This window comes from Alligator sinensis, unplaced genomic scaffold (genome assembly GCF_000455745.1).
Source record: "Alligator sinensis unplaced genomic scaffold, ASM45574v1 scaffold954_1, whole genome shotgun sequence".
Lineage (NCBI taxonomy): Eukaryota > Metazoa > Chordata > Crocodylia > Alligatoridae > Alligator > Alligator sinensis.
Genome location: NW_005842228.1, coordinates 537,253 through 558,233, shown reverse-complemented (window position 1 = coordinate 558,233; position 20,981 = coordinate 537,253). Strand labels below are relative to the sequence as shown.

Genomic DNA, 20,981 nt, shown 5'->3' with positions numbered 1-20,981 from the left:
GGATGGAGCTCATCCGGGCCTGCCGACTTAAATGCATCCAGTCCTTCCAAGTGACTCTGCACTATCTCAGGGTCAACGCTTGGTAGTCTGGCACCTTGCTGTTGTCTCTCTATGATCCCATTGTGGGACTTGTTTTGCCCCTCGTTTAGGAACACCGAGGCAAAGAACTCATTGAGGAGTTCACCCTTGTCCCCCCGTCTGTCACCAATTGCTTTTGCCCGTTCAGTAATGGTCCTATACTGCCTTGGACCTTCCTGCTTTGAGACTGCTTTGAGATGCTGCAATAGGCATGTGATTGCTCATCTGGACGTGCCCTTAGGGGTCATCAAAAAAACACTTGGGGGGAAAAAAAGGAACAGCACATGCACAGGCAGTGCGCACAGCTGTAAAGTGAAGCCAGGCTGCCCAGAGCCATGCTGCGGCTGCCAGTCAGACTCTGCCTGGCAGGATCGCCACTGCTGCAGCCCTGGAAGGCACCCAGGACCCCAGATAAGGCTGCTGGGGCCAGCACAGTGCTAGCTCCAGCCTCCCCTACCCCCCCCGGGGTAACTTGCCACATGCCAAAGTGCATGTGGCACAGGCGTTCCCCAGGGACAAGTAGCTACGGCACAAGGTGCACTGCTGCAACTTGTCCCTGTGGAACCAAATGTCTCTACTCATCTGGACGCGGCCTTAGGGTGCATTCAGATGAGCGAGAACATGTGCTTTGTGGCACCTCAAAGGCTTTTGAGGCACTGCAAAACATACATGGTGCATGTGAAAAGGTTCTCTGCACTGCATATTTGTAGCTCAGAGCCAAAATTAAATACTGGGAAATCCCAGTATCTAAAAAACCCATACCAGAAAAAAGTGGAGTAGCACATATGGCTGCAGTGTGCACCACCTAAAACCAGAGCCTGGCCAACCAAAGCCATGCTCCAGCTGCTGACCAGGCCCTGCATACCCAGACCCCAGGTAAGGCTGCTGGGGCCAACTCAGGTGCTGGCCCCAGCCTCCCCTACCCCCCCCCACCCAGGGGAATCTGCCACATGCCACAGTGTGCATGCAAGGGCATTTCCCAGAGACAAGTAGCAGTGGCACAACTATGTGCCACTGCTATTTGTCCCTGAGGAAACGCACATGCGCAGTCATGGGAATGTGCCCTTCAAGTCTCCTGATAAACCCCATTCATAGTGGAATATGCAGTCCACAGGTATAACTCTCTTTGATACTACTATATGATCCCTAAAGAAGATACTTAAGTGTCTTGTTTAGGTTGCATTTCTAATTGTTGGGCTCTTCCTGATGGTGATCTCCTGTTGGATACTGCTGTGTGGCACGTTTGTGTTAGTTGTAAGACTTCCTAAAGAAAAAGCTATTTTGTTTCATTCACTTTGCAGTTTGATGCTGATACAGTTGGATGCATTTAGGTAATGCAGCAACTCCTTACAGGTACTCTGGTGCTCCTGATCTTGTCATTATCTTCAGTAAGAAGTTGGGTTGCTCATAAATCCACAGACCAGGGAAACAGAGTAGCCGGCAGGCAGAAGAGCAAATCTGGAGACAGGATTGATGCACTGGGGGGAAAAATGTATTTACTGTAGGTCACAGGGCATCTGTTTGAAAAATTTCAGGACATGGGTTGTAACTATGTATGAATTCTCCTACGGCTAATTTAAGAGGGTTTTTTACATGTTGTCTTAGTAAGAAGAGAAATTACTGAACTGGCCTGAACTCACAATCTCTGTCCTCAACTTCAGAACCCTCCATGTTACTGGGATATGCTGCCAAAGAGACCGACTGCCTCCATTCCTATGACAGCCATGTTCACATGAAACAACCAATCTACTAACCTCAAAGGATAACCCATAGAGGAATTCACTTTTATAAGAAGTTAGAACACCCACACTCCTCCCTGCCTCCAAAGCAGAAGCCAAAATCAAAGGAATATAGAAATTGCTGGACTGGCTTAGAGCCAAGATCCCTCTGTCCAGGTTCCTGTTTCCTGCAGTCACCAGCATGAGATGTTCCAAAGGAAAGTGCAGGAAGTTTGTCTTGGTCAGAGGTGGGATCATTTGTCCTTCTCATTAGGTCTTTTTTAATACTTTTCAGTGGGCCTGTCTACACCTGCCCCAATGGCACCGTTGTTACTGCACCGTCATTTAGTACTTCTGTTAGGAAATACTAAATGATGGCACAGTAACAGCTGTTACTGAGTCGCGCCAGTGGTGCATGGCTACTTTTAGCCACTACTTCGCTGTAGAGATGCGCTATACTGAGGGAGTGCATTGCTATGGCGACGTAGCTGCGGCATCATGGTTTGTGCCCGCTGATGCTATGTCGCTGTAGCACTTTGCTACGGCAACATAGTGTCTCATGTAGACATACCCAGTTAGAGCTAGGCTGAAGCCCAGGAGCAATAAGATTAATGAGTCTCCTAAAAGGTATGTTAGCATTAACTCTAAGAGCTCTAGGTATTTTTGTTATTATATAAATGTACCTTTTGAAATGTTGCTAATTTATCTGAAACATGTTTTTATGTTTGCAGAGAGCAGTATCATTATAATGTATATCCCATATGTTTCTTCCAAAGCATCCGCTTCTGGAGATACCCTAATTTACTTCTGCTAGTGAACAAGTGGCATCTATCCATTGTTTGAACCTCTCTATTTAAAATCAGAGATGGGTCCACAACAAAATAAGGAAGTTCTATTTTTCATTGTTTCAGACCATGTCAGTCCCTGTTTAAAATATCCTAACATGACCTGTCTGGCAGTATCTCACAGAACAAACAATTGGGTGCATTTGAATTCTTCCATTAATACCAGTGCGGATTTATGTTCAAATACTGAAGGAAAAATATATAAACCTTGGTAGATCTTAATGACAAACAAGCCACCCTAGCCTGGTTATCTTGACCTGATCACAGCCCTGAGTATTACTTTTCTTATCTGTAGCTTGTAACCTCATATTTGCAAAGTGCAGTCAACTCATGATAACAGAACAGTGTGTTCTAAATTCATTGGTCAAGCTACAAGATAAATATAAAATGGATGGGACTAGAGAGAACACAAATGCTTTATAAGAGGCTTTAGAGCAAAATGATAGGATAGGAGTAAAGTAAACTACAAACTGCATAGTAGGATTTATAGATAAAAAGTCAGAAAAATAACACGCACGCAGACATGCATCATATGGTCAGGTGCTACTTTAATGGATTGTGTTCTAGGCTTTTATTTCATAATATATATTATGGCATGCTTAAAAAGTGCACAGAAAAGCAATTATTTGAATGAAAGGGCATTAGTTAAAGGATAATAGTAACAAGATTTGTGACATGTTTTACAAGTCTATCTAGAGCGGTGGCTCTCAAACTTTTTTTTTCGCAGACCACTTGAAAATTGCTGAGGGTCTCGGCAGACCACTTAAACTTTTTTTTGTTCTATAAGTCAAATCACACAACTCATATTTTAATATCAGTAGTTTTACCTTACAAGTACAGATGTTCTCGATTGTTCTGCAGCCTTTCTGCAGACCACTTGAATGGAGCTCGCGGACCAGTGGCGGTCCGCGGACCAGTTTGAGAACCTCTGATCTAGAGTGTTCTGAAAATCTCAAACCACCAGAGCAGCTCTCAAGCAAGCGAATAAACAGCACAATTTTAAGCTATAACAGTTTTTTCCTGCTTCTCTCTGTCTGTTTCTTTGTTATTGTGAGAGGACATAAAAACACTTTTTAACAAGCTAAACTTAAGTTTCCAAGTCTCCAAATCATGACTGACTTGTGCCCCCGGCGGCAGGAGCACGGTGGTTGTGAGTGGGGAGCTCCCACAGCCACCACTGGCACTGTTGGTGGTGGGGGAGGAGGGTGGTGAGCACCAACCAATGGTCAGCGACCATCCACAGCCGCCGCTAGCAGCATTGGCAGCGGCCAGCAAGGCTTGCAGACCACCCACAGACACAACTGCCCACAGGTCCTGCCGACACTATAGGTGGCACCTTTTTGTAGGGGGTGCACCGCCACACGCGGGGGGGCATGTGCACCCATGTGCACCCCCTATGTGTCGCCCCTGCTCCAAATGTTCTTCTTTAAACAGGCTTGAAGAGAGCACAATAGCTAGGAGGGAATACAATCTTTTCTCCCCACAGTTTACATGAAAGTGCCTTTTCCTTTAAATATGATGGCACCCTAATTTGTGCTCTTTAGAGCAGAGGTAATGAAATTACAGAAAGGATGTGAAAAGTATCTGTTAAGGTAAGCTAATACTTTCCATTGTGCAGACTACAGATAAACTGCCTGAAGGCACATAATATGAGAAAGTGAAAGGGAAGAAATCAATATAAAGAAAGATTTTATTTTTCACTTAAAATGTACAGATCCATTTGGCAACAGCAGAGTTGCTTAGAAACATGTTCAGACACAGTTAATCCATCCTTGCTCTGTATTCTGTTGCTATCTGAGATGTCATATCTTGTGATATACAAAGTCTGGCTTAGATCTTTACTGATGAGAATGGTATCTGTATCTATGTAGCCCCAGTTCATTATGCAAAGGCTGCCTCTGATGTACCAGTCTGCAAACTGTGTAAAATAGATTCAGTTGTAACAAAGTCTGCTATGAAGAAACCATTTGACAGAAATATACAAGCCAGAAAGAGAAAAAGCTCCTTGTATCCAAACTATTCCTGGGATTTAGCATTCCCCAAGAACTGGGACTGGACCTTTTAATCCCTTACAGATAGATTCTAATGCAATGTACATTGCTGTCAATTGCCATTGCATTTACTGCACCAAATTCTATTAGGCTCTGGACTGAGACATTGCTAGATTTAAAAAAAAATATGTTTCTGGGAATGGAATAAACTCCTTCCTCTCTTTAATTTTAGTCCAAGTGGGTTTACATGCCTGAATCTTGCTTTGATTTGGTTTTGATTCAAATAAACCCACAAACTCAAAGTGAAACTTAGCAGGAATTTTACCTTGATGTGTGTCTTCTTTGCAAAAGTCTAGACCTGGATTTTTGTCTTCCCCAATGCTCAGATATATAGGGCTAAGTCAGAGGTAGGCAACCCCCAGCACATATGCCAGTTCATAGATTCATAGATTGAGAGGCTGGAAGGGACCTCGGAAGATCATCAGGTCTGCACCAGGCAGGAAAAACAACTGGGGTCAAGTAACCCCAGCAAGGTGACTGTCCAGTCTCCTCTTGAAGATTTCCAGGGTAGGCGATTGAACCACCTCTGGAGGGAGCTTATTCCACAGTCTGGAAACCCTGGCTGTGAAGAAGTTTTTTCTAATGTTGAGCCTGAAATGGTCTTCCAGGAGTTTATGGCCATTACTCCTGGTTATCCCCAAGGGTGCCCTGGTGAATAGTTGTTCAGTGAGCGCTTGATGTATGCCCCTGATGTAGCGTTAAGCTGCTGTCATGTCCCCTCTCAGCCTTCTCTTTTTCAGACTGAAGAGTCCTAGTTCCCTCAGCCTTTCCCCATATAGCTTGCCATGCAAATCTCTGACCATATGGGTGGCCCTTCTCTGGTCCCTCTCGAGCTTTATTACATCCTTGTTGAAGTATGGCACCCAGTACTGGATGCAGTACTCCAGCTGCAGTCTCAATAAAGCTGAGTAGAGTGGAAGAATCACTTTCCTAGTTTTGCTGGAGATGCATCAATTGATGCATGCCAGGGTATTATTTGCCCTGTTGGCTACAGCATCACGCTGCTGGCTCATATTCATGCTGTTTTCTATTATTATCCCCAGGTCCCTTTCATTCATGGTGCTGGTCGGTTTGGCATTGCCAAGCCTGTAGGTGTGATGGGGGGGGTTGTCCCCAGATGGAGCACTTTACTTTTCTCAACATTGAATTTAATTTGATGGTGATCCACCCAACTTGCTAACCTGTCTAGGTCTGCCTGTATCTGCAGCCTATTTTCAAGCATAACCGCGCTTCCCCATAACTTGGTGTCATCCATTAACTTGGCCAGTGAGCTCTTCACCCCCGCATCCAAATTATTGATAAAGATGTTGAAAAGCACTGGACCAAGCACCGACCCCTGAGGGACACCACTGGCCATTCTCGCCAAGACGGCAGAGAGCGCTGTTCATTAGAACTCTGGGTCCTGCCCTGCAACTATCTCCCTACCCACCTAACTGTCTTATGCTTGAGTCCACAGTCCTCCAATTTACTCATGAGAATATCATGGTATAGTAGATCAAAGGCCTTTTGGAAGTCAAGGTGTACAATGTCAGCCTCCTCTCCCTTATTCAGGTGGTGAGTTACCTGATCGTAAAAGGAGATGAGGTTAGTAAGACAAGACCTGCCTGTGATGAAGCCATGCTAGCTGTCATTCAGAATCCTACCTTCTGCAAGCCTATTGCATATAGACGCCTTGATGAATTTTTCCAGGATCTTCCCTGGGATAGAAGTTAGGCTGATTGGGCTATAGTTACCCGGATCCTCCCTGTTCCCTTTCTTGAAGATGGACACAACATTGGCCTTCTTCCAGTCCTCAGGGACCTCTCTGGAGCGCCACAAGTTTTGGAAAAGTTTCACCAGCAGTCCCACAATGACTTCGGCCAGCTCCTTCAGCACACTCAGATGAAGTTCATCTGGTCCTGTTGATTTATATATGTAGAATTTTTTCAAATGATCATGTACCTGTTCTACAGTAATAGTAGGAAGTCAGTCATTCCTACCCTGCTCGTTCTATACCCACTCTGGCATGATTTTGTCCTTGGCCCGGTGAAAGACCAAAGCAAAGTAGCCATTCAGGAGTTCAGTTTTCTCCCGAGTGCTGGTAACCAGCTATCCTGAGTTGTTGAGCAGTGGCCCCACACTTCCATTTGTTTTCCTCCTGTTCCCTACATACCTAAAGGACTTCTTGTTGCCCTTGACTCCTGTCGCTAATTTTAGTTTGGTTGCTGCCTTAGCCCTTCAAATATGGTCCCTACAAGTGCAGGCCATTGTTGGAGTCCTCCTTGGCACATGCCCCAAGCTTTCATTGTTTGTGTGCCTTTCTTCTTTCTTAAGAGGACCATGTTTACCCCTGTTTAGCCATGAGGGCTTCCCATCCCTTTTGTTACCTTTCCTCCATGTGAGAATGAACTTCCTTTGTGCTTTGAGGATTGTGTCTTTAAGGAATGACCACTCTTCATGCATTCCTTTCACCTGGCCCCTGGTCCCACAGCCTTTTCCCTACTAGTGACCTGAGTTGGTTGAAATTTGCATTTTGAAATCCCAAACTTCAGTCCTGCTATCTAATTTGTCTGCCTTGTGATGGACAGTGAACATGATGATTTAATGGTCACTGTCACCCAGTTACCTTCTATTTTTAAGTTGGTCACCAGGTCATACCCCTTGGCCAGGACCAAGTCTAGAATAGCATTACCTCTGGTTGGTTCATGCACCTGAGTCAGGAAAAGCTCTTGGATGCAGGTCAGGAAGGAACGTGACCAATCTGATTTGGCTGAGTGTTCCTCCCAAGAGATATCTGGATAATTGAAATTGCCCATGATAGCCATGTCTTGTGCTTGTGCGGCCTCTGCCAATTCTCAGGCAAACTCTAGATCAACTTCCTCCCCCTGGTTTGGTGGTCTGTAGTATATACCTACAGTTAGGTCTCTTTCGCCGCACCCCTTCTCCCCCCCGCAGTTTGACCCACAGGGTTTCAGGCTGTCCTTTGGAGCTGATGTCAGCCTCCAAGGAGGTGTACTGCTCCTTCACTTAGACAGCTATATCTCCACCTTTCTTCCCTACTTGATCCCTTCTATGCAGGGCATAGCCCTCCATGGTGTGAGCAGGCTGCCTGGATCACTCAGTAGGGGTGTTCGGACCCGCTTCCTGTGCCTGTGCTTGTTCTCTCCTGCCACAACTTGATGGGAGTAAAAAGAAAAAGGGTAAAGAGAGCACAGGTGAAAAGCTTCTAGTTTAATAAAGGGTACAACATGTCACACCACATCTTGCCGCCACCTCTGTCTGCTGGCGCGGGTTCAAGCTCCACTGGTACAGTGCCTTGGTAGGCTCAGTCAGAAGCCTCTGTATACTTAGGGAACATGAATGATGGCACTTTCCGTGCTCCCACCCCCACAATGAGATGGCAGTTTGCCGTACCAGGACTGCTGCATATGGCGGCCTGCAATCCTCTCTTCCTTCACCCCCAGCTGGGATGATTAGAACTCTCAAACAGCATGCTGTTCCCAGGAACTTTTCAGCTGCATCTAGTCCCCACCTTACACCAAGTCTCTCAAAAATTACTGGGACTAGCTGGGACCATCTCCCTCAGTCACAGTCTCTCAATAATGGGGAGTACCTGTTCCAGCGATCGCTGTGCCGGCTTCACTCACAGACTCTCCAATATCTCCTCCATCACTCGTCCGTGAGGGAAAACTTATCCGTTTTCTCCTCCGTGGCTGCGCCTTCATGCAGGAAACTGCTCCATGGCTCAGGCTTGTTTCAGTCCTGGCACTGGTTCCCCTTCTGGGGAAGTCTTCAATCAGCCTCTGTTTTTATTATACAAAGTCTCTAAGTATTAATTCACAGCTCCCAGCTGACCTCAGTTGCCAATTAACAGATTTCTGGATTGGCTTCCTGGCTGTTCTAGATATTCCTGATTGACAATTCATGCCTCTCTTGAGTGGCTCCGTAACGGGGCCACTGACTCCCTGTTACACAAGGCTACGCTCCAATCATGTGAGGAGTCCCACCAGGTCTCCCTAATCCCTGCTAGATCATAATGGCCACTGGAGAGCAGGAGAGCTAGCTCCTCCTGCTTGTTGCCCATGCTCCTGGCATTAGTATACAGGCACCTGGGTCTTTCTTCTTAGGCCCTTGACTTCTTGTCATGCTGAAGGAGAGCTATTCCCTTATTTCCCACAAGAGTGGCCCTCCTAGTGTCCCTATCTATGGAGCTTTCTTGTGTGACAGTCGCTGGGCATGCTTGCATTAGTGTATCTCTGTCCTGCAGCAATCTTAGTTTAAAGCCTTGTCCAGAAGATCAGCCATCCTGGCCGAGACCAGGGACTTACCTTTCCACATGAGGTGGATGCCATCTCTTCCCAGGAGTCCTCTCTCCCTGAAGTGCATGCTGGTTGGGGGATCCAAAGCCTCTCGGTAGCACCACCGTCGGAGTCATTGGTTCACTTCCTCAATTCATCCTTCCCTCCTAGGACTGTGGCCCGCAACAGAGAGAACAGAAAAAAAGACTGCCTGGGTACCCAACTCCCAAAGCCCTGTAGTCGCTCGTGACCTGGTCTGGATTACTCCTGACCATGTCATTTGTTCCCACATGGATGAGGAGCATGGGGTAGTAATTAGAGGGCCGGATAAGCCTGGGGATCATCTCTGCAACATGTCGGATGCAAGCCACAGGGAGGCAACAGACCTCACAGGCGAGGGGGTCTGGACGGCAGATGGGTTCCTCAGTGCTCCGCAGGAGGGAGTCCCCCCCACACCACCTTGCGCCTCCTCTTGGGGGTGGTAGCATGTTGCTTACCTTCCTCCTCCTCTGGTATCACCACTGGAACCTCCTCCTGCATGGGGAGGGGAGTGTACCTGTTGTGCAGGGTCAGGAAAGGAGCAGCCATGGCTCGCGTTTCCTGGAGCGTGAAGTGACTGTCTTCCAGGTAGCTCCAGGGTGGGTCTTCGTAGTTAACCTTCCTGCTGGCCACCATCTCTATCTCCGTCTCTTCTTCCTTCTTCTGGAGAAGGGTCTGGCATTAGCCATCAATGAAGTGGTGGTGGATGGGTCATTTTTGACCTGGAGGGATGTGGGCAGTGGGGTCCCCCAGGGCTTGGTCCTCAGACCCGTGCTGTTCAACATCTTCATCAGTGACTTGGATGAGGGGGTAAAAAGCACCCTGTTCAAATTTGCTGACGACACTAAGATGTGGGGGGATGTGGGCATGCTAGATGGGAGGAATAGGCTGCAATTGGACCTAGACAGGTTACAGGGGTGAGCAGATGAGAAAGGATGGGTTTCAACACTGACAAGTGCAAGGTGCTGTACCTGGGGAGGAAGAACCAGCAGCACACCTACAGGCTGGGGAACTCCTTCTCGTCAGTGCAGAGGCAGAAAAGGATCTTGGAGTCGTTATTGATGCCACAATGACCATGGGCTGACAGTGTGGAGACGCGGTCAGGAAGGCCAACCGTACCTTGTCGTGCATCCACAGATGCATCTCAAGCAGGTCCAAAGAGGTGATCCTCCCCCTCTATGCGGCACTGGTCAGGCCGCAGTTGGAGTGCTGCATCCAGTTCTGGGCGCCGCATTTCAGGAGGGAAATGGACAGCATTGAGAGGGTCCAGACGAGGGCCACCCACATGATCAGGGGGCAGCAGGGCAGGCCCTATGAGGAGAAGCTAAGGGGCCTGAATCTGTTCAGCCTCCACAAGAGAAGGCTGAGGGGGGATCTAGTGGCCTGTGACAAACTAGTCAGAGGGGACCAGCAGGCACTGGGGGAGTCCCTGTTCCCCCGAGCACTACCAGGAGTGACAAGAAATAACGGCCACAAGCTGGCAGAGGGTAGATTCAGACTAGACATCAGGAGGCGCTACTTCACTGTCAGGGCAGCTAGGATCTGGAACCAACTTCCAAGAGAAGTGGTGCTGGCTCCTACCCTGGGGGTCTTTAAGAGGAGGTTAGACGAACACCTCGCTGGGGTCGTTTGACCCCAGTACTTTTTCCTGCCATGGCAGGGGGTCGGACTTGATGATCTGCTCCAGTCCCTTCTGACCCTACCAACTATGAAACTAAGTCTTTGTGGGCCCTGATGGTGCGCAGCTGGCATACCTCCTCCTCAAGCTCCCTCACCCAGCCCTCCAGAGACTCCACTAGGGACCACACCCCACAAGTGGGGTGCCCCCCTGCCCACCTGGCAGCAGCTGTGCCAGGCAGCCCCCATTGTCCAGGGCCGGGGGTTCTGGGTGGGGGGCATCTAAGAATCTATCTGGGTGAAGATCTCGATGGTGTCAGGATGCCTGAGGGCACGATGAGTCAACCACTATGGCTGCAAGCGAGTTCACGCTTCTGCCTGGTCCCAGCAGCTCCTCTTCGGGCTTCTGGCCTCAGCTCCTCACACAGACCAGCCCTCCAGGTGCCTTCTGTGCACCCCTCCATATGAACTCCCATGCAAACTGCCGTGCCCAAGTAGAGCCATGCCTGTTTGTGCGTTCTGTTTGTGGGGCTCTGGTTGGGGGTCTCCCTGGGGGGCTCAGCTAAGTAGGGACCGGGGGGGGGAGGGCCTTCCCCTCCCGGGCTCCACTGAGCCAGCGTGTCCCTCCCAGCATGGCCTCGCATGCACGCACACACACACCCACACACACTCCCTTGGCACCCTCTGAGCGCCCCTGCACTTGTCCACCCTCTCTCAGCCCGGCTCACTTACCTCCTGGCTCTTCGCTGGGGGTCAGAGTCCGGGTTTGGGTCTTCGGCTCCCAGGGGCACAAAGGGCGTTTGCCCATGTGTCTCCTCTGGGAGCAGGCCCAAACTGCAAAGTGTGTGGCATGCGAAGGCATTTTGCTTGGCACGCATGCCTCAGGGCAGACGGTGGGGGAGCTGTGAGGGGCCTGAGCCTTGTTGAGGCAGTGCAACCCTGGCCCCTTCACCACCATCCGCCCTGAAGTGCTCATGCACTCACTGCTGACAGTGACCCAGGCTGGAGCTCCGTGGACACCAGTGCAGCTGCTTACAGCCTCCCTGCCACCTGCTGCAAGCAGTCCAGACTCTGTGGCATGTGGCAGGAGCCTGCCCAGATCCTGGGTCAGCTGTGGCAGGCAGCCAGGAGGCTGCAAGAGGCTGCACTGGGGTCCATGGAGCTTAGCTTGTTGCTGGCGGTGGGTGCATGTGTGCCTCGACAGACGGCTGGGAAGGGGCTGGGGCTATGCTGCCACAAAAAGGATCAGACCCCTTGTGGCTCCCCCACCGAGTGGCCCTGGCACACCAACATTTTACAAGTTGAGATTGCAGGTGTTTTTTGGCACTCTGCCCAGAAATGTTCTCAACCCCTGGGCTAGATCTTCAACTACTGTAAATCAGTGAGCTTCTTTGGGGTCAGTAGAGCACCATTTCTCAACCAGGGTACCTTGAGATCCTTTCAAGGGTGCGATGGGGTCAGCACTGTTAGGTATGCAAACCTGATTCATAGAATCACACAATCATAGAAAATTAGAGTTGAAAGGGAGCTCAGGAGGGCATCTAGTCCAACCCCCTGCTCAAAGCAGGATCATCCCCAATTACATAATCTCAGCCAAGGCTCTGTTTAGCCAGTTCTTAAAAACCTCTAAGGATAGAGATTCCACAACCTGTCTGGGTAACCTGTTCCAGTGTTTTACTACCCTCCTAGTGAGAAAGTTTTACCTAATATCCAACCTTAATTTCCCTTGCTGCAACTTGAGACTATTGCATCTTGTTGTCACTTGCCACCACTGAGAACAGTCCAGCTCCATTCTCTTTGGAACCACTCTTCAGGGAGTTGAGGGCTGCTGTTAAATCTCCCATCAGATGCATTATACATGATCTTGAGGTCTTAACAAAATTATTACATCTTAACAAAATTATTACATCTTTATCATTAACACCAAATGGTTAAATTGTTTTGCTTCTGTTATTCCCATAGTTTCCAATGAACACCATATTCTTCAGCTCTTAACTTAATCAGCAGTAAACCACATAATAGCTGTTGTAGCTTACCCCAGAGGCAGCTACCTCTTCATGCTGCATGGACTAACTCCTGTTTCTGTCCTAGTAAAGGATTCTGGCCATGTCCACACCCCTTACCTGGGATCCTGGGGGTCTTCTGGGGCTGCAGCAGCGTCAATCCTGCTGCTTGGAGAATGGCCAGCAGCCAGAGTGTAGCCCCAGCCGACCAGGCTCCCGTTTTGAGCAACATGCGCTGTCCCCTTGTGCACCGCTCTGCTTTTTTTATTTTTGCATGGGTTCAAACCCCACCACCTCCCCACTGTTCCCTTCCCACATAGAGAACAGCTGAATGTGCAGTATGGGGTGCTGCAGACATGCCTGTGATGCCACATACTGTACAGCCGCACTTGTCTGGACATGGCCTATGTCTCTTTGAAGAAGAGGTGCTGAAGTATAAATATTAATCTGTTTATGGTACCCTGCTTTGTACATAATCCATGTATTTGACAGTCTCCCTTAGCACAGTAGGAAATGCTGCTGTGTTCCACCTCCCTGTATGCTCTGTAGGAAACCTTAGTTGAACGTGTTAAGTAAAACCGAAAATAAACCTTTTTTGGTTACTCATCTCCCAGATGCAGCTGCTTATAAAATTTCATTTTAAATTGTAATTAGGACCTATTGATCAGCTTGTAGGATAAGTATCTATATATGACTTAGTTTATTGAGTGTTCAGTTTGATATGCCTGATTTTTAGCCAGCTGCACAAATTGTATGGAACCTTATACATGAGAACATGCACATTCTTGGTAGAACTGACAAATATATAGGAACTATTCTATTTTCTTTAACTCTCTCTCAAACTTGTAGCCAATTGAGCCAGAGGTTATACAGTGAAGGGTTTCAGGATGAAAACTAAAGAAATCATAAAGGTCAGTTATTTTATCATATAAAGGCTGCAGAGGAGCTACACTAACATACTGAATTCAGATCCTCCTGAACTTCTTCAGTTACTACAGACCTCATTAAATCAGGTGTTATCAACAGCCTTTTTTGGGAAGCTAGGCATCCATTAGAACTGTTAGGCAGACCCTAGAATCACACTGTAATGTGATTCTATAATGAATAGACATGGAGAGACATGACTGCCTCAACCATGGTAATCCTAGCCGGTTTCCTAATATCTTTAGCAAACAGCATTTGATGCAACTTGTACTTTGATTTCTGGGCAGTGTATCTCTGTGGTAAGAAAACTCTTACCTTTACTATTAATTCCGAGTGCTGGCAAAAACAGCCACAGCAAGAGTCATGGAAGTTCAGTCAAGAGTTGGGGCAGGGGAAAAAATATAACTACGGAAGCCTAGCCGAGATATACCGCCACAATCTTGAGTAATTTCAAAATCATAGATATGCAGATGGGGAAATGGAGGTTTTTCTTGAATTTGGTGATTGTGCTGTGCTCTGTCAATTCTTGAAGACAATCATGTGGGAGTGGAACTCACAAGAGTGATCTTCAGTCACAGCTGGAGAAGGAAAATATCATTCCTAGTTTGCATATGTAACCTGGGTGACAGCCCAATAGTTGCCACCCCTGCCCAATGGACCAGGGATGGTGTGGTGAGAGTGGGGCAGGACTTCTGGCCAGCACCACTTTACTTTCCGGCTGGCCACAGAGCAGCCCGTAGTCCCAAGAAGGTCTAACACTTAACTGATTTAACTATTTACACTTTATTTACAAAACAAGAAAAATAGGAAAGGTTATTTACACACAAACTTAAATGGCATAACCAGAATCACAAAACAAACCAGAATGCATTAGTCAACCCTTGACTCAAGAAACACAGGTAGGGGAACTGGGAGCTTTCAGCCACTGCTGAGCTGCTACAGCAAGGAAGCAGGGTGCTCGCTTCCAGCAGCTCCAACAGGCTGCCCAATAAGCGACAGACTGCAACAGTGTAGGCTCTTCTGGTCTGCAGCAATCAAATTGTATCAAACCCCAAACCCCCAAAGAGACTGAAGGGTGATCCTCTGTGGCAACCAAAAAGGCAAGCAACAAGCAACAGAGTGGGCTCCTGCAGCAATCAGTATGACCTAAGCACAAAGCTCAGGGACTCCATCTGATGACAATCAGCTGCAGAATAAGGGACAGGACTGAGTCCCCTCTGGGGCAGTCAGTGGCAGAGGGTCAGCAGCACAGGCAGCTCCCAGGGGTCATTGCTCTAAACCCCTGCTCCAGATGACTGGCCGGGCACCCCACACGCCTTGCAGCTCGCCAATCCCGCTCCAAGCGCTGACCTGCGCCCCGAGCTCCTGGGGACCCTTGTCCTGGTGCTCTGCTGCTCCTCAGGATCCCAGTGCCTTGCCTGCTGCTGTCCCGCTTCCCCAGGGAAGGTGAGGGGTTTCCTCAACTCACTGGCTCAGCTCCCTGCTCCCTCTGGATAAGGATGTCACCTGCGCTCCTGGCTGCTGCTGCTTCTCCGCAGTGGAGTGGGGGGCCGACTGCCATCTAGCCCCCTGCAATGGGGCCTTTGGGCACGACCTCTCTGCCCCAAGCCCTGGCTGCGGCTCCCCCTCTGCTGCAGGGCTGGAGGCATGGCCGACTGCCGCTGCCGCCTTCTCCCAGGGCCTTTGAGGCTTTTCAGAGGGGTCTCTCTGCTCCCTCCGCTGGGTCAGCTCACCCCAGATCTTCTTAGGCCTCCTGCATCATTCCCCAGAGTCACTGTCTGCAGCCCCCGCGCCAGTTCAGCTGCTGCTTTTATCCCCTCCAGCAGTCCCTCCCTGGCTTGCAAACCAGCCAGCCAGGGCTCAGGGTGACTGACCCACAGCCCCGGCCATCCCCCTTCCCAGCAAATGAGGGGACTGAAAACCCCTTCTCTAGATTGGCTTCCCCTTCTCCAGGGGGCAGGGCTCCCCTGCTCCACCCTTGGGGTCGCTCAGAGTTCACCGGCACTGTTTCTAGCCCAGGGTAAGTATCTCAAGGCAATCTGGTGAGCCCACGTTGGCAGTCTGTTACACGTAGTTTATTCATAGCAAAACCCCTTCCTTTGTCTGAGATCCAGAATATGATTCTTCTCTTCCTCTTCCAACTGCTGCTCAAGCTGAATGTCTCACAGCTCTGGTGGGCTGACATGGAATGGCCTTTTCCTTACACATTTGCCATGACCAGCTTAAGCCGCTAGTGAAGGTATTTGTCCATTTGACTGGTCCAGGACCAATCTCTTGTGGTTCATTACAAAATATCATATACTATTAAAAGATGTACCTTTCTCAGGGAGGCTACCCTTCCCAAGAGACACAAACTGTAGCTGGGGAAGTCAGCTTGCCTTCCTTACCTGTGAGAGGCAGTTTTGGTGCATCCACCTCTTCCCACCTTGTTAGAGGGGAGAGCTCTTCCCTCTGCACTTAGCCTGGTACGCCACAGAATTGGTTGACTCACAGCAAGAAGATGGTGTTGCCCCTCTAGTCCTCAGTCAGGTCCTAGAAAAAGGATGAGGAGTACTTGGGCCCTGGGGATTTGTTCCACTAAGTTATCACCTCCAGTACCCCTCAGTTTTTTTCCCCATCCCTTCCTCACTCCCTCTAACATCTCAGTATGTAGGTCTCAGCCTTCCTGGCTGTGTAGACATGACAGTCTGTCAGGCACTGGATCTATTTAAATAAGCTAAGAGAGTGGATGACTTTTATCAGAGCCACAGGCATAGCAAAAGCAAAGATAGAGTTGAAATATTCATCCTTTTTCTGACTTAGGGAAGGGGAATGGGAGTCTTTTCAAAGAACCAAACAAAGATTCAAATATTTTCCCAATGTAGTAATAGTGAGTCTGCTGTTTTCTTCCAAGTACTAAACTTAAGCCTCTATGTTTTCTGCAGGAGAACCCCTTCAGGGAGAGGATTGTGGAGTCTTTCTCAGAGGACGGAGAAGGGAACCTCAGCTTCAATGACTTTGTGGACATGTTTTCTGTGCTCAGTGAAATGGCTCCCAGAGAGCTCAAAGCAATCTATGCCTTTAAGATTTATGGTAATGTGTGGAGGTGCTATAGATAAAAGGTTCCATTAATTCAGGTTAACCCTCTGTGCCAGACAGATTCTCACTAGCTAATTAGTTGTGTACTTAGGCAAAAATCAAATAAGAGTCAAATTAACAGCTTAATTCTGCAAGCTTCTGAACACAGTAACCTAACCCAGCAAAGTGTGTACTTAAAAAATTGTACCCTTAACCATATGAATTGTTTCATTGGTCATCTGGAACTACTCAAGTACTTATACTAAGCACAGTCTTGAGTGCTTTCCTGGATCAGGCCACAACTGTTTTCATCACATAGGAACTTACCCTAAGAAAAGCTGTTCTGGTATTTGAGCTGATCATGATGGATGTAAGGCAGCATCTGTTCATCTTCTCAGTGAAACACTGTGGGCATTTATATACATACTTTTTTTGTGCTGTGAAGCGCCAGAGATCTGGTGCATTGGAGCAGACTTGATTAATTGAGTCTGCTCTGCACACGAGCTGACATGCATCACACTGCATTGCTTGCAGTTGTATACGTGGTGAAATGCACGCCAGCTCAGAGAAAATGGCAGCGGTGCACTTTTAAACTAAAACACCTTTGATATGTTTTAGTTCAAAAGTGGACTGCTGCCATTTTCTCTGAGCTGGCGTGCATTTCACTGCTTATACAACTGCATGCATTGCAGCTCCAGGTGCTTTTCAAAGCGCCCGGCACTGCAGCACATGCATGTGTAAAAATGCCTTGTATTTCTTCTTTCATTAAAATACTCCAAAATCAAGTGACTTATGAACTTGATAAAAATAAAGATGAGAAATAATATTGTTTTGAAGAGTTATAATATCAATTCAGTTGTAGAAACCAGAAAAGAATATTTCTTACAGACAAGGATACTTTCTGAATTCTCTTGCTTTCTCTCTTGTGGCCTATTTAGAATATCTTTGCACATCTGATAATTAGATCATGTTGGATAATAACTAACTTGTGGTCAGGTGTTTTGAGCACCTTACTGGAAAGCAGAAGATGCAAGTTCAAAGCCCCTCAGGATGAGGGGGTCCTATGCTGATGGGCTAAAGCATGGCAGGAAACCTTCCTCCATCTTTCCCAGCAGGTGTACACACCAACACGTAAGGCACTTCTGTTTTGCCAGAAGGCAAAATAGACTCTGAAATTATGTTTAAGTGCCAAAAATGGTACTTATGTATCTTCATAATTGCCACTTAGGTTCATAACAGAAAACAGAGTTCTACCCCAAGAGTTTTGGATTTGAGTAGAAAGAATGCTCTGCATTAGGTTACAAGCCTAGGACTTGCTTGTACTCTATAGGGAAGAATCAAGTATGACTGAAATGACTTGGACTTACTTTTTACCAGGGACCCTGGTTTTCCATGATAAAAAAATCACAAATTCTGTGGAAGAAAAATCACATATTCTCCGATAAAACCCCCAAAATCAGTGATTAAAGTGAAAGGCCACTATATATATAGCTATCAATTGAACACAATGTTTTCTTGATATATTTACCGTTTTAAAGCAGTTTGGAAGCCTACCAGTGCCTCAATCACCATAATAAAATAAACTCTAAATACCTATGAATTTTGGTATTTGATTTTGGGCTTTTCATCATGGAAAATTAGAGTTCCCCCTGCCACCTTAGCTTATAGAATGCAGGTCCAGGGCCCTCACTCCCAAGTCACAGCCCACTGGTCCTGCTGGTGCCCCTGTCCCCTTACCCACCTACCTGCCCCTCCCCAGCTCCCAGGGCTACGGGGCCAGGAGCCCAGATCCGCAGCCCTCTTCCCCCCACACCCCACAGCAGCACCCAAGCCCTGCCTGCCACCCTCAGGAGCCAGCAGCTGCTTCAGCAGAGCCTGGAGCATGGGTCCCCCTCCCTTCCCCTCCCTTCCCATCCCCGGTGCCTGCTGCCTGCTTGCTGTGGGCTGGTGTGTGGAGGGAGTGGCTCCCTGCTTCTGTGCACACTTCTGTGAGGTGGGGCAGGGAGGACCTGTGTCCCCCAGATGTGTGCGTAGGGAGGGGGCTGGCTTGGGCTGCCTGCTGTGGGCTTGGGCTCCCCACCCTGCTGCCCTCCCCTGGAGCCTCTGCAGCCCAGCAACTGTGACCTGGTGCTGCAGGGCAGAGCGAGGCTGTGTGGGGAAAGTGCTTGCCACTGCAAGCTCTGCGCTGCCCTAGCAAGACACCCCTGTCTGCACAGCAGCAGTGAGGGGCACAGCCCTGCACCGCTGCCCCCTCTGCTGCCATGTGAGCAGGGGGTTCCTTGCTAGGGCAACATAGAGCTTGCAGTGGCAAGCAACTTCCCCACATGGTCCCTCTCTGCCCTGTAGTGCTGCACCCACTGGACTACAGAGGCCCTGGGGGAGTGCAGCGGGGCAGGCAGCCCAAGCCCATAGCGGGCAGTCCGCACCCACCCCACACACAGATCTGAGGGGCACAGGTCCCGCTGGTCCCCTGGCAGCGTGTACAATGGCAGGGAGCCAACTCCTGCCCCCCGGACGAGCCACCAGCTGCCCGGCCCTGTCCTACTCCCCACCGGGGCCCTGTAGCCACACATTCTGGCCCAGGGCCCCCAGCTCCATGCACCCCCGCCTGGGCAGCAGCCCCAGTCCCAGCTCCAGCCCTGCTCCCAACCTGCTCCTCCAGGAGCTCCCAACTCAAACCCATTCCCTCCCTCCCTCCTTTCCTATAGGGGCCTCAATCCTCCCCACCCCCCAGCTTACCTGTGGGAGCTGCTCTCCAGGCTGCCTGGCAGCCCTGTGCATATACAGGCACATGGTACCCTCTGCCTGACCACGCTCTTCCCACTCCCTCCCAGCCCCTTGCAGGCTGGAACTCTGCCAGCCTGCAGAGCACTCTTTGAAAAGTGCAAAATCTGTGAGTTTCTCCATTCAAATGAGAAAACTGCATTTTCTTTGGGTAAATGGGGAAATCCACCTTTTTCTCTGTTTTTCCATGGGAAACAGAAAACCTGGATCTCTGCTTATTACCTACTGAAGAGAACTTGGCCTCAGGATTGAAAGGAGTGAAATCAGAAATAGTTTGTAAATGCACTTTTGTATACATTCTGTTTCAAGTGAACTTATCTGGAGTTTGAACTTATCTGGAGGTTGATAATCTTTTATTTCTTCCTCTGTTTAGATTTTAACACAGATAACTTCATTTGTAAAGCTGACTTAGAAAACACCCTCAACAAGCTGACACGAGAAGAGCTAACAGCAGAAGAAAGTGTTCTAGTGTGTGAGAAAGTGATAGAAGAAGCCGATATGGATGGCGATGGGAAACTAGGATTTTCAGACTTTGAGAACATGATTTCCAAAGCACCGGACTTTCTCAGGTAAAAGAATTGCTTTAAAACAGATCAAATAATATTCCTTTCATTATTTTGTCCTCATTAAAAAGATTACCTCTTTCTATTTTGCACCTTGAAAGTGTTAACAGGAAGGAGTGGCTGAAGATAGGTGCAAAGGCTGAGTTACAATATAACCAGTTTTGAGAGCAGCAATGGTTAAGCCTTTTTAACGTTCTGCCCTCCCATTAAAAGTCACTGCACTTTCTCCATTAATAGTGTAGCTACTCATGCCAGAAGATGAAGATATGTCAATTCTTTGTGTAATGAACCCTATTAAACCTTCACAGGGAAGGAGAGCTGTGTGGGCCTCCTACTTACCTTTGCCTCTAGGTCTGCAAAATTCTTTTTTCATCTTGAAAACAGTGTCCTTTTAGGTCCCAGAACTTTCTTTGATAGTAGAAGTCCAGATTAATTTATAAATGGATGTCTGACTTTCACTAATAACAGACCAATTCTGAGAGGTTCTGAAAGCCTCTTATACCAAGTTGATTTTCTTCAGTGAAATCATGAGGAGGATAAGGATGGCTAACCATATAATTAGGACCCCAACTTGTATTGATTGTTAAAAATACAAAGAATTTATGACTAGTAAAGATTAATCTAAAGAGTATCCTTCTGGTCTGAAATGGGAAATATGGAACAGTGAGTTTTGTAGGGCTAGTGGAAGATGGGATAATTATATTAATTTACATAATTGGCAAATATGTCATGAATATGCATGAATGTATGCCAGTTATTTTTCCTCATAAAGGGAAAGCCAAAGATTTTTGCAGCTGTACAATTCAAGCTGGCGATACAGAGCCAATTAAAATAATTAAGTACTGTGCTTTTCCCTTGATCTATAGTTAATTTGACATGGGGTTTTTTGGAAGCTGATTTGTTTTGGTTTCTAACAGCTACCCAAGTCTATTACTAAGCCAGAAAATGCCTTCTCAGCTAAAAGAGGAGAGTTAAGCTTAAAACTAAACTTGGTTATTTAACCTACGCATATCATCAGTTTGCCA

General features: G+C 48.0%; 1 protein-coding gene across 3 annotated transcripts in view; it reads left to right on the top strand.

Annotated features, from left to right (window-relative positions):
• Window positions 1-20,981, top strand: part of CIB2 (calcium and integrin binding family member 2) — a 116,892-nt gene that overhangs the window by 69,954 nt on the left and 25,957 nt on the right. For all 3 annotated transcript variants that reach the window (XM_006027214.3, XM_025208410.1, XM_025208411.1), the window contains 2 exons: window positions 16,477-16,624; window positions 19,767-19,962. In XM_006027214.3, the coding sequence (XP_006027276.1) occupies window positions 16,477-16,624; window positions 19,767-19,962 (344 nt within the window). The remainder of the gene's footprint in view (window positions 1-16,476; window positions 16,625-19,766; window positions 19,963-20,981) is intronic.